The sequence below is a fragment of the Neodiprion virginianus genome, chromosome 2 (genome assembly GCF_021901495.1).
Source record: "Neodiprion virginianus isolate iyNeoVirg1 chromosome 2, iyNeoVirg1.1, whole genome shotgun sequence".
NCBI lineage: Eukaryota > Metazoa > Arthropoda > Insecta > Hymenoptera > Diprionidae > Neodiprion > Neodiprion virginianus.
The window spans coordinates 2,675,419-2,689,125 of NC_060878.1; the positions used below are offsets into that span (position 1 = coordinate 2,675,419).

The 13,707-nt window shown below is 41.4% G+C and overlaps 1 protein-coding gene across 2 annotated transcripts in view; it reads right to left on the reverse strand.

The window, feature by feature from the left end:
- Positions 1–13,707, reverse strand: part of LOC124297921 (discoidin domain-containing receptor 2-like) — a 37,124-nt gene that overhangs the window by 9,123 nt on the left and 14,294 nt on the right. Inside the window, exons 3-6 of one of the 2 annotated variants that reach the window (XM_046749329.1) lie at positions 5,531–5,633; positions 3,336–3,567; positions 2,102–2,249; positions 88–252 (exon numbers count right to left, since the gene is read on the reverse strand). In XM_046749329.1, the coding sequence (XP_046605285.1) occupies positions 88–252; positions 2,102–2,249; positions 3,336–3,567; positions 5,531–5,633 (648 nt within the window). The remainder of the gene's footprint in view (positions 1–87; positions 253–2,101; positions 2,250–3,335; positions 3,568–5,530; positions 5,634–13,707) is intronic. The other variant, XM_046749330.1, reaches the window with a different exon arrangement.

Sequence of the window (13,707 nt, forward strand, 5' to 3'; positions counted from 1 at the left end):
CAGAGCTGACAATGAGACGAAGGTGGAGGAGCGAAAAAACAGTCTCCACTACCTAACTTTCCCTTCCAACCTTCAATTTTATTGTACCTTTTCCGTAGCCGGTGTCAATCCTGTAGTCGTCGGCTCCAACCTCTCCGTCCATTAGCCGCCCGATACCGTCGAGGAGATTCCCCTGTCGCTTTATCCCGTCGTAATAGGTGTCCTCAAGTTCTGTTACCGGAGATTGGGGGACGGTGTAGCTGACAACTCCGCCTGAAAGTTAACACCTACGAATTTCGGCAATGGACCGCTATTTTGGTTGTCAACGTTGTTTCTTTTACCCCAAATGCAGAAGAACCCGTCCTCAAGTTTGTCACTGTACAACGATACGTAGATAGAGTATAGCCCCAAATTGGAGGGGTCTTCTATCAGATTCTTGAGCAAATCTTGAAGCGACTTGAAGTCTTTGCTTATAAGTCCAGTATCTTTTATTTCTCAATTTTTTTTTACATAATTGGGCTTATAAGATGTCAATGTTGATGTTTTAAGAGGGGTTGTGATGATTCCGCGAATACAGTAAGGGCTATAAAGTGTTGAAACCGCCTGTTTTCACAGATTAAATGTAATTGTGGAAAGTTTGTGGGGACTAGAAAAGTGGAACTCGATAATCTTCGGATTTTGAGGTCGTTAAAAACGGATCTGACGTCAGAATTTCAAATTTCCAAACAGCGGATCCATTATAGTAGACTCAAAATATAAAAATTGATCCAACTCGGTTGAAATTTGTTGCCCGGGGGTTTCCGGGATAGGTGAAAACGAATCCGGCCCCGGAATTTCAAAATTCAAGATAGCGGATCCAATACGGTGGCCAAAAATACAAGAATCGATCCTAATCACTCGTATTTGATCCACCATTTTTAATCCTAAAAATTTCTCAGATCTGACCCTATTTTCGAAATCAGCAACTCTGAGGACCGCAAGAAAAAATGTATCCATCAAAGAGTTGAGAGATTTTTCGATGAATATTCATTGCGCGATCATCTCGTAATGAAATTAATAAAAAGCACAGCTTTTCGGCTAACCGACCACCTCAATAATTCATTCGATATGGAACAAACCACCGGACGACGAAGTGTCGTGTCGTGTTTGGAATCCGGCGTTATAATACCGGCCTGGGCATTAATTCATCTGCGAAGGCACGCGACGACGCTGCATGCTGTGTTACGAGGCGGCATTCGGTATTGAAGAGGAGGTGGAAAAGGTGGACGACCGCATTACGGTCACAGTAAGGAGTCGGAACTTGTTCGTACTTGTTAAAATTGGGTAAACGCGATCGGTTTTTGATTTATTAATCGGGGCGCCGCTGTCGGAGCCTCAAGAGCCATTTGCGATGACTTCAACGTATTTCAGCCAACCGGGTGTCGTGCACGACCGCCATAAATCTGCCACTCTCGTTCTCACGCGCTCTCTGATTATTTCTTATGCCGGTGGAACCTGGAACGCTCCAGAACCGGGACCAGCTATCGTGCCGACCGCCGTTCGTACAGACCGACGAAAAATTGTTTATGCAAATGTCGGTCTGCCTCGGCGCCGCCTTAAGACGCGGTTACGACGAATCCGCGCTGATTCTAAAATCCCCCCTCCTCTTAATTGGCTCTCGAATTACACCAGACGCATTATCTGTTCACAGAAACCGACTGGCATGTCACGTTTTTCCGATAACTTCGATATAATCGAGCGCATACCGCGTTTTTCACTTTCAACTTCCGGGAGGGCGTGACTATCGCCAGGATGAAGAAATTTAACTACCCCATTTGGAGGCATCTTTAACAAAACCTACGATTCTGCGAATAGAGAACTTTGCATCGTCCAACGTTTTGGATACAATGTCATCTCAACGAAGAAAAAGGGGTCTTTTTTTTTCTTAAACTTCTGTTAAAATAAACAAATTTTATAACCGAGCGGATTTTTACTTTCCTGCGATTCAATGTTCGTTATCTACGTAACTTTAAACACTGCGAATCGTCGCAGGGAATTCGGAGAGTGAAATATGTAAATTTGCAAGCGATAATTAATGCGAAGGTCGGTATAAAGGGTGGTAAAAAGGTTTCGTCTGACTTACTGGTCTCCGGGCAGCCCTTCAGCTCGATGCGAAGGCAAACGGTTCGCCTGTGAACCGAATGCGGTAACAGGCGTATTTTTGTGGCAATTATAGGCGGGTGAAGTTCCTGAGAAACGACTGTGGCCGTGTCGGTGTTCCCTGTCAATATCTGGGGAAAATAGAGGAAGAGTGAGAGCCGGGAGAATATACTGTCTAAATGTAATGAAAGAAAAAAAGGACGTAACGGCGTTGCGGGTGTTCGATATAGATCGAGGAGGCGCTCGAGTCCTCAGGACGGTTTTTAATATAATGAACAGGTTCAAAGCTAGACTTTATAAAGCATAATATCACCGGCGTTGTATATTTCCGAACCTGCAAACTCTCCCCCTGGACTTAATACAGGATATTGAGGATAATCGTTCGAGCAAAGGCGAAGCTTTCGCGTAGAAGGAAGCTCGCCTCTTCATTGCCCTCCATGCAGATTAGTCAATAAATAACGCCTGTAGTATTAAAATACACTCGCCGGTCGATTCTTCCACGGCTTTGTTGGGGGAGGCAAACGATGCCACGGGATGCAAATGTAAATTGATCTAATCACGGTGTGCCTTCAACTTTGTTACGCTAAAAAATACAACTGTCTACCGGCCAAAGTATCCCTGAAATTGAACCGAAGTTGCACTTAGATTTCACGGTGTAGTTGAGAACTTTTTTTGTTTTATTTTTTTAACACCCTGTTTTCACTGCAACTGCATTAAAGGCATACCAAAGTCACGCAGAAAGATCACCGAATTAAAATTTTTCGACCTTACCGCTAGAGCAACACTGAAATCGAAAAGATTTCTTTACCGACTGAAATTCTATCCAATACTTGTTAAACTGAAATCGCACCCGAAATTTACTGAAATTGTATAATGAGGAAATATTTTGTATTTATATATATATATATATATATATAAAAAAAATAGTTCATCAGTGATATTTTTGTCATACAAAAGGGAATTTTCGGAATTCAATTTTGGCAAAACTATAGTGAAAAATTTACGCAACTACACCGAAAAATTGATTGGAACCTGGAATATCACTGATTTTAGGATCCACTGAAAAAACACTCTAATCGTGCCGAATAAATTGCTTGAAATGTGGCTTTCGATAGTCGAGCAGTACAGATCGAGGATGAATTTTTGTAAACCGTAAGAATATCGGAGCGAATTAATGAGAAACGCGTGCTTTGGATGAAAATAAAAATGAGGCGAACCTTTTGGCCGTCCCACTTCCGGTACTCCCGCCATTCGGCGAACCCGGGTCTCCAGTACTCGAGGGTGTACTCCTCGACGTATTCCTGGCCTCTGCCGTGGTCGTAACGACCCTGCGTTTCGATCGCCGTCACGACGTGAGAGCCGACGAAATCGACCTGCAACCACTCCCGGACATCCGCCTCGATCGGCCTTTTCGGGCACCAGGCACCCCCCGCTGTCTCTTTTCGCAATCTGAAATCATAATCGGCAATTATTTGGAGGAAATCGAACCGCGAGAAGACCAAACGGAAGTCGTAAAGCTTCGTTATCTTATTATTGTTTCGTTTTTTTCGAACTATCAAAACGCTCGGGGGGTAGGTCTGAAGATTGTTGTTTTTATAACTTCGTTTTTTCGTTCCTCTTGCTTCGTGACGAATACGATGTTATTCCATGTTAGGTAATCCGACTAAAAATGTTCGTGCGTTAAGTCATAGAATATTTTTTTAAAATTCAGCGCGTCATTTATTATATGGTTTATCTTGTAAATTCGATTACGAACTTCCGAATCTTTAGATACATATAATAAATCAAAATTGGTATAGTTCTAGGTAGAAAATGAAAATTAGTTTTATAGCTGTTACCGGAAAGTCTAGTATCCGTTACTATTCTTTATAATTACGATCGATTTTGCTATATTTTCTTGCAGCTGTTGCGAAAATTTATTGCTCGTGTAATAATAAATTGACGTTGAAGCCTTGTTTAACTAAAAAAGTAGAGCAAACCGACCAAACGGATTTTGCGTTTCAATTACCAAAAAATTCAAACAGTTTTTTTAACGATTTGCTGTTTTACCAAATTTTTCTAGTTACTGTAACAAATGAAAGTTTTCTCAGTGTAGTTGATTACAGGATATTTGATCTAGTATACCCGACGATTCGTGCTTTCGTAATTAATCATCCGATTTCTTATATATTTGATCGAATTCAGAAAGTAAATCTTAAAGTTATAAATTGCACGCTGTGAATTCTTTCGAAACTTTATATGATTTGACACGTGAATCGTTTTTCCCCTCTCATCTCATTCTCGTTACGTAAACTTGTTACACATACGTGATACGCAATAATTTAAGCCCGATAAAATAACGGGAATAATTATACCGTGAATAACGAAAATAAAATTCAATCCACCACACGCGGAAAAATTGAAAATGGATGAGAAAGTGACGGCTGTAATATACAGGGACAAATGAATGCGATTTAATACGGTTTCGAATTTGAGAGAGAAAGAGAGAGAGAGAGAGAAACACGTATACAACATAATATAAAGGGGACGAAGGGACAAAGAATAACGAAAGCAAGGAAGAGAGAAAAAAAATAAAAAAATAAAAATAAGGGACGGAGATAGAGAAAGAGAAAAATGAATAACGACTTCGGGACGAATGAAACAGGAATGGAAAGAATGGTCGCGGGTCGAAAAGCTTTGGGCGAAATTTGATCGAGTGGAGTGGACTGGAGGTATGAAAAAACACGATATATATATACATATATATATAGCACAATAATGCACGTTATTCTATAACTATTTATTTGGTCCTTTATACATGGGGCATTCCATGTCAACTCTGTTGAACGGTTGAACACGACGTTTTTTAATTTCACCAAGGATTTTTCTTACGTTAGTAAGACCCTTGAAAAGCTTCGAAAAAAATTTGACATTTTTTTCAATCACTCGACTCTGCCCAATTTTTTAAACCTATCTGAAAAGTACCCAATTTGATTTTTATGAAACAAGAACAAAAAAAAAAAGGACAGTTGGTTTAAGAAACGAAACATTTTCACGCAAGATTCGGATTGGGACTTCGTTTTTTTCTATTTTCTTTTTCATCGTTTTTCATATTTTCATATCTGTTACTCAGATTCGGCGGACCGTGCAGTCGTTAGAAATTCTCTGTGTAAGTTAAGCGTACCAGTTGCCGACACGTTTAGACCCAATTATTGACCCATTCGTTTTCAAAAATTATAAAATAACGGTACACAAATTGTAAATTTCTCGACGACTAAAACCAATCACCAGAGGATTGAACCCTAGAAAATTAATTTTTCTGATAATTTCAGAACTAAGGATCAAACGGATGCAAAAAAAAAAAAAATGTCAATTTTGGCCACGATTTTTCAAAAAAACTGGTACGCTAACCTAACAGACCGAGCCAACTTACCGAGCATATCGAGGTCCGACGTTCGTTACGTACGAGGAGGAAGCGTTGACGGCGGAATCTGGAATGGTCCCCGACTCCATCCCCAGGGGTGAATTACAAGATCCTGAAACATTTCGAAAAATGTGTAAAAAAACGCGAGAAAAGAAAAAGACAAACCACGATCAATCGTTTCATCAACAACTCTGCGATACTTACGGACCGGACATTTGCGTCCGCCCATATAAGATTCGCAAATTTCATCGATCCAAATTCCCCGTGCGGGACATGAAAAAGGTCCCCGATCCTCGGGGGTCCGTCTAGAACTTCTTACGAGACTGTTCCACGAGTTTCCATCCCATTGCCCGTGTGTCTCGTCTCCGAATTCGGTCGGGGGGGAAGTAAGAGAAAATAAATAAGTGGAAAGAGGGGTGGGGGGGGGGGGGGGGGGTAGAAGGAAAGGGAGGAGGAAAGTAAAGTTCAGCCGTCGCCCGGGGCGAGTCAACCGTAATAAATGGCTCGGGACTCGCGGTAGGCTGCATGATGCGTAAATATATATATATATATATATGTGGGGTGGTATTGAGTCATTAATATTAAGTCGGGCTTCCAAAGGGGTGGGGGGTGGGGGGTGGCTTTCGCGGGTCCGAGCATACGTCTTCCTGTTGGGTGTATAGACAGCGGTCTGCACGGGCACATCATGGTGGGGGTGAAATTTTTATGAACCCATTTCTTAACCCTCGTTAGTTTAAAACGGGCGCCTAAGATCGAGGCTCGCGGCTTCTCTTCTTCCCTCGTTATCGGGGCATAGTGTAGTAATGAAAACAAGGAGGTCGGTGTTATTTTTTCCCACCGAATCGATGCTGTCGTTATTTTTTTATCACGACGTCGGGCGGGATAAGAAAAAGAGGTGAAAATCAAGCGTCACGCACAACGGGAGAAAAGAAAAATCGCACGTTGATGTTATTGTAGGTAACTTTTTCCCGGGTCTTGATGCCATTCCGTGATCGCGTTATTTCGGGAAACACCTTTCGGATATATTCGGTTGACTGGTCTGACTGGAGTGAAACTCGGAACTTACTTGTGTTTGTCCTCCTTGACTCTCGGAGGGACTTATTGGAAACGCATTCGGACCTGGAACAGATTTTCAACCCCTGATAGTTGCGCCGAGGTATCTAGGCACGGTTACCCGTCCCTGAAATATCCGGGTTTCCATGCTCGTAACGGTGGAAACTAACCGCGCTAATGATACTCGATGTGAACGCGATATTAACGAGCTTTACGCCGGAAACTCGAAAAGAAAAAATAACGCACAGGCACTTTTTACGCTGTTAACTTTGCCGCGGAATATTCGAACACTTGTGTAGAATATGTGGAATTGAACAGGAGAATTGGAACGTATCGACGACGATGAAAATTTGAATTCTAACCGAAATGCGGATTTTTGACAATCAAATAATAGGAAAAATTACAACAATGAGAGAAATTTTTAATTATCGTTTAGTTTTTTAGTTTCTCTGCAACTATCGCGATTATTTCACGTTGCTGAATTGGCGGTAAATTGACGATTGAAAAAAATTTGATCATCGAGTAGACGGAGGTTGGATTAAATAACTGGCCTTGCAAATTGTGATATAAAATTTTGTACAACGTTTACTTTTAACTGGAACAATATTTGTGACGGTAATTAAATTGTAACGAAACGAATTTCACCTGATTTTTATATATTGTTGCTTGTATCGGACGATAATTGAAATTTTATCCAAGCGCTGTCGGAAATAAGAGAATTCCCGAAAGATAAGGATTCGTAGATTCAGAGGAATTCGGGGTAACTTCGATATTCCCGAGGGATCAGGGAAACGGAAGGCGAGCAACGATCTCGTCGAAGACAGGTGTGTCAGGCAATACCATGAATACGTTTCGAGTGGCGGAAAGAATCGCTGCTGCAACGATTTGCATGCAGCCGAGTCTTTCTTCTCGACGACGAAATTTGTTGCACGCTTCAGAGATATCAGGCATCCTGTAAAAGCCTCCCAGCAGGGGCGGGGTTGAAATTCCGAATTTGAAACTTTCCGAAAGCGTTTGATTCTAAAAATTTCTCTCAGTGTTCGAAATTTCGATGTTTTAAAATTTCTAATTTTTTAATTTTTGCACTTTTGGAACTTGGAACGTCGGGTTTCGGATCGTTCGAAACTTTGATGTCTTTTCTTCAACTTTCGCGACGAAAAAATTCGGACCTCGGAGTTTCCGGATCTTATCAAATTCCGACTCAAATTTCAACCCCGTCCGTTCGAACATCTCTTTCTCTCTCTCCGGCTAACTTCCTCGCAGCTTGCCGCGATTCGACGCAGTTTTTTCGCAGTTCGCGAAAGCAGGCATTCCACGTCGAACAATTCGTCTTGCCAGCGGCGTGCGATTCGCCCCCCTTTTCCGATCTGCGCATGCGCGGAGGGAAAAAACCTTTCGCAAAATCGCACAATGCCCAGCAATTCATGCTTGAAACGACTAATTCGCGGATTTTCAACCCCCGCGAATCATTCAACGCGGTTTAAACCCCGATCGGTTAAAACCGTTTCGTTTATTCGTTCGTTTGTTCCTCGATCCCTGTTGGCGTACGAGCGTATAATGCCAGGGTTTATATACTCGGGTAAACATCGGGAACAACGCTTGCCCGGAGCATAAATTGCGAGTAAAGAAATATACGTGCGAAGATTAACCGGTTCTCCATGACAGGCTGAACGGGTGAAATGTAGTCGCGAATTCGTGCAATAAAAATTCCCCTACATCATATCCGTATAATGCGCAACTTATTGCGTGCACGGTTTACGTACACCTGTAACAAAGCGTGCGCCTATAAAAATGTTGGCATTTGTGCCGAGGGAGAAATTGCCGAAATCGGCGGAATCGGATTTCACTGCGGAAAAGCCCGGAGCTTCAAATTATTATTCTATAATTTTCGTCCACATTTTTTTTTACATCATTCTAAAAACCTACTTTCACGGAATCACGAAGCAATAATATTTCATTTTTCTCCCCCCCGATTAAAATTTCCGCAATTTTCATCGCGGCGAAATAATTCTAAACCAACAATTATGTAATAATACGGATATTTTTCTACAATCTTGTGCAATTTTGTCCGCTCGACGTTTCTGTTTGCTGAGAAAGAGCGAGTAAAAGTGTGAGTGAGAGAGAGAGAGAGACGGAGAGAGAGAAGAGGTGAGCTTGCGCCGGGGAATTGCATAACTTTTCAACATAAATTCCAGCACGGTCGTATATTAAACATGATATTCGTACCTATACGCGTACCTAGATATATGCAGTATATATACATATCTGTACGTACGTACACGTACGTGTTCAGCATGATGATATATGACGTATATTCACGAACCAATCGTAATACAGAGTAGGGTTGTACCTTCGAGACTGCGAATAGCGCGGCAAGTGAGCGAGGAAGAGTGTTTTAAAAACAGAAGAAGAGAAAAAAAAAAGAAAAACAAAAAAAAAAAATAAATAAAATAACAAAGCCATTCATTTTCGACCTCGTTCCCCTCTAATTGAAACCCTTCTGCGGAAAGTTTCGGAGACGAAAAGCTTTTTTCCCGATGTAAAAGCTTTTTCTACATCGTGCGCGACGCGCGTACAATAATTCTTTCAATTTTGATCCAACTTCTTTTTTTTTTTCTCTCTCCCGTTTTCACTTTCGAACCCTGTTTAAAGCTCTTCTCACGACAAAGTACCATACATGCCACGCGCGACGCTTTGCGGAATATCGTACTTTATACTCGACATGTAAATGCACCGCCAGCTAGTAGTGAAGTACTCACAAAGCGATTTCAATGGCTTGAAACGCATCGGGCTTAGCATTCGCTTCTGCATGCAGCGATCGTCGGGGTTGGTTACACTTCGTAAAAGGAAAGAGCGCATTTCGCACACAACGAGTTTACGAGTACGTATGTATGGGGCATTCCGTGACAGATTTCTCAGATTGGGTTTGTCATTTTTCGCACGAAAGTAGGTACAGGACGAAAAATGCAATTGCAATTTTTCTTCAGGATTTTTCTACCCGGCTTATTTGAAGTTTCATTTAAAAAGTTTTAAAAAAACACCCAGTTTTCTAAAATCCGATAATATTCAGATAAATCTTGTTAAATGTGGCGATATTTTTTACACATATTAGAAGACCAAGATTTCACAACTTCGAAGGATAGTTGGAAGAATATAATAAAAATTGTTATTATTGGATCGCATTTTTGACATTAGAATTAACGTAAAAGCTTCGAATTGATATTTTTCGTACACTTTTTCCTTCTCGTTACATTTTCTAAATAAACGATCACGTTTTCCCAAGTTTATACATATTTATTTAAAAACGAATTTATAAATCTTTTGTTCTTCCAATTTTTTTCTTCAAAACTTTTCTCATATTCGGCTGTCGAGTTTTATCATTTTCAGATTTTTGACTCTTTACTTTTCAACGGCGATGAAAAGTATGGTGGAAAAACTGTTTCTCCGTCTTCGTTTCATGTTTTTTTTTTAGAAAAATTACTACAGGACGTATTTAATATACGCCAATTCGAATCTGTAACTTTCAAAGAATGTAATAATTCGTAATTCCCGGATTTATTTCGGGGGTGGAAAGCGGCGGAGAGCTTTAAATGGGAGAGCTATATACCGTTGACGGGGTGGTAAAATTCCCCCGTTGGAACCGGTGAGATTCCGTCAGGTGGCCGAGGGTATTAAATCCCGTGAACCGAACCGAACTCGGCTGCATCGTCGTTCATCGATGCAGCAGCACTTACAACTGATCGCGAACTGTGCAGTCTGGTTTCGGATCAGCTGGACCGCGTATTTTTATCCGGATTAATTGAATCGAGGTGACGATTCTAGAGGTAGTGAGGTAAGGGTGGAAAAAGAAAAAAAAAAAAAAACAACGGCAAGCGCACTCGTCGAACTTTGACGGTGGATAATGCAGGTGGGAGAGGTGGAAAGTGGAGAGTGGAAAGGTATACATAAGGGGGATGAAGGCGTAGGTGTGGGTTAAGGAACTACTTCTGGGTCACGGTGGAGATCGAGGTACGTCCTTCTCGAGTGGCGGCGGCGGTTTGTCTTCCTGAACAAAAGCTTCTCGCCCGGATAATTGAGCGGTAATCTGGCCGAGCATCCTCGAGACGATTTTCTCTCCGGGGGATTTAAAGCTCATCGCCCACTTCCATTTTCCGTTCGTTCGTTCGTAAGACGTTTCGCGAAACCTCACCTCCCCATCCTCTCGCCTCGCCCTTCCACGCTCGGCTCGTTATCGAAACGTGAATTTGCTTTCGATTACACGCGGCACGAATGAAATCTGTCGAGGACGAATCTGAGGTTTGGAAAAAGTCGACGAACCGTAGAAAAAAAATCTCAAGAATAGTATATTGTGTAACAAGGAGGCAAACTCGGTATTTTCGAACCGAGGTTAAGTTTTCGATATCAGTCGTACGTCAGCCGAAGACGAATATTGTAAATACGCGAGGCGAAAAGACCGTTGCATCCTTGTTGCGCACGATTCTTTTTATAACAAGAGTATGTCACGCGTCTTTCACGAAGTACGAAATTGAGGTTAGGGTCGCGTAACGTCAGATTTCTTCGCGACAGCGCATGCGCGGAGTGCAGAAAATACCACTTTTCACTTCTAGGACTTAAAAGTGGTCATTTCCGTACTCGGCGCATGCGCAATCGCAGACTCACTTGATCGTCATAGAAACGCGTACTTTGTGTACGGAAAATACATAAGAAAAAAAAAAACAACAAAAAAACATTCCTTCATATGAAAATGAATCTAACAAGTAAATTCGAACAATCACACAAGCTGAGACGAATCAAGAATTTGGTAAAAAGTTTTTATTGTTAGGATTCGGAGGTTCAAAATGAACATATAGGCGTGGCGATGGCGATTCCTCAATTCACTGGGGGGGGGGGGGGGGGGATGAAGACAGGCACCGCATGGCACTATTCCCGGCATGAGCCAGCAGGGATACTGAATTGCGGAACGGGAATGAGGAGATAAAACCGACACGCCATACCCTGAACACACAGAGAGTGTGAGAGAGAGAGAGAGAAAGGGGTAGTTTTGTGTGCTGCGAGTATACATACATGTATATTCCTGTGTATGGGGGAGTGTATAGGAAATGCATATGGGGGAAAAGACGGAGAGAGCGACGGGAAGAAATACGATGAAAGGTACAATTGAATTCACGTTCGCCTCGGCGAATCGATGCGATCTCAGTGCCTATATATATATATATATCTGCATTCCCTCCCCTCCCCTCCCCATCACTCTCCCTCCTCCCCCTCTCTCACATTCTCTCTTTTTCTCTCTATCTTCTTGTATTGATAAGAGCAAAGTGGTTGCACAACGGTTGAAACAATTTCGTCGAATACCCGTGGGCTCAGAAAAGAAAGATTCTTTTTCGTTTGTTGAAGACAAAAAAAAAGTTTTATTCCCGACTTAACCGTAATCTTTACTTTTTTGAACTGAAAAGAGGGACGAAAGTAGCATATTATTCCCTCTTAACTTTTTTCCCTGACCTGAGGGGGGAAGAAAAGTATGTAACACTTTTTTCCCGCATTTGCTAATCTACGACTTTATTCCCCTGTTACATAATCTACTACTAGCTTTAAAACCCTTGCTCGCTAAACCTCGCTCGGGGTCGAATGCCTAGTGTAACTGGTTTTTGTGCTCGTACGCTTGCTTACTAGTTGTCAGTGTTTTATCACATGATACGAGATTTATCAGACACCTGACGCCCTCGATGCTTGAGGATTGTTCAATGGGTAATAAATGTTCATTGATGATTATTTCAATACGAACCTACGGATTAAATAACAATTCACTCGTTGCAGCTAAGGGAGAAAATTATCTTTCATCTGATCGGTAGGAAATTTATTTCAATGAAATAAATTTTTTTCTCTTATCCAGGAAAGAATTTTCTGCAACACGTTATGACCGGTTATAAATCGAATAAATTTTCTTTTTATATATTATGTTATGTAATATTCTATCAAAAGTCATCAGCATCGAGTTATTTGTTGAAATCACACACACACACGATCCGAACGAGAGGTTCGCAATGAACGTTTGTGTATTTAACACAAGTTTGGCGAAACAACGGGGTCGGCGAAAATTCTGTCGGACCTAATACGAGGGGTGAAGTTTGACGGGCTTAACACGGGGTTAAAAAATTAATCCTCGTTCACTCAGTCACTCAATCTCGGGGGACGAAACGCGACGCATGAATGGTCGGCCAATGAGGTACCCACGTGCGTTTTTAACACGGAAAATCCATTCTCATCGGTCACAATATCTCGATGGACATTAAAATATAGCTTGGGAATTAACGTCGGTACTTTTTTGCTAACGGGGATACAAATAATTGAAGAGGAGAGTTAAAAGACTCCGTAAGTACCTGCATCAAAAAAAATTCAAAAAAAAAAAACAAAATATGACAACTGTTTGGATTTTTTTTCCTTTGGTGCATATGGTTGTTTCTTTAACCGCTCGACGAGTTGGTTTGAAAAAAATTCCACTTGAACAGCCATTTTACATTCTCCTCTTGAATTTGAGGAAGATCGGAGTAGCGATCAAATATCCGATATCGATTCGCTCGACGGATGAGATCGGAATTGCGGGGATGCTTGGTGAAAGTTGAAAAATTCCAGCCTCGTCGTAACTCGCGTTTAAAAAATCGAGCGACGTTGCACACGCTGAGAATTTATATTCTCTATATATTTTTTCGATCGACCGCAGCTACGAGAGTTCCGAAGTTGTTGCACCGGGTGTTGAAGTACGGTCGTTCAAACATTTGGTATTCGGTAATTGAATCGACGAGGATATTATACTTCGCGAGTTTAACGTATTAAAAATTTTCAACGATCCTGTCCGGTCATTTTCACAGCAGGAAAACGTGTGGAATCGTGCCTTTTTCCGATAAAGTGTTTTTTTCATACATCAAGGAGTAACGCCAATTTAGAATTTTTTTTTTTTTGTCAACTTAAACAACATTTTAGGGGCATGAAAACAATAACTCTCGTTGTTCAATTCTCGATTTTTTTCCGCACAGTGTCTCGGAGCGTATAACTTTAAACGAATTTTTATCGAAATCAATCGGAGGACAGATTATTTGGCATACACCGTTGCTTGGATCGATTTGAAATTTTTATTT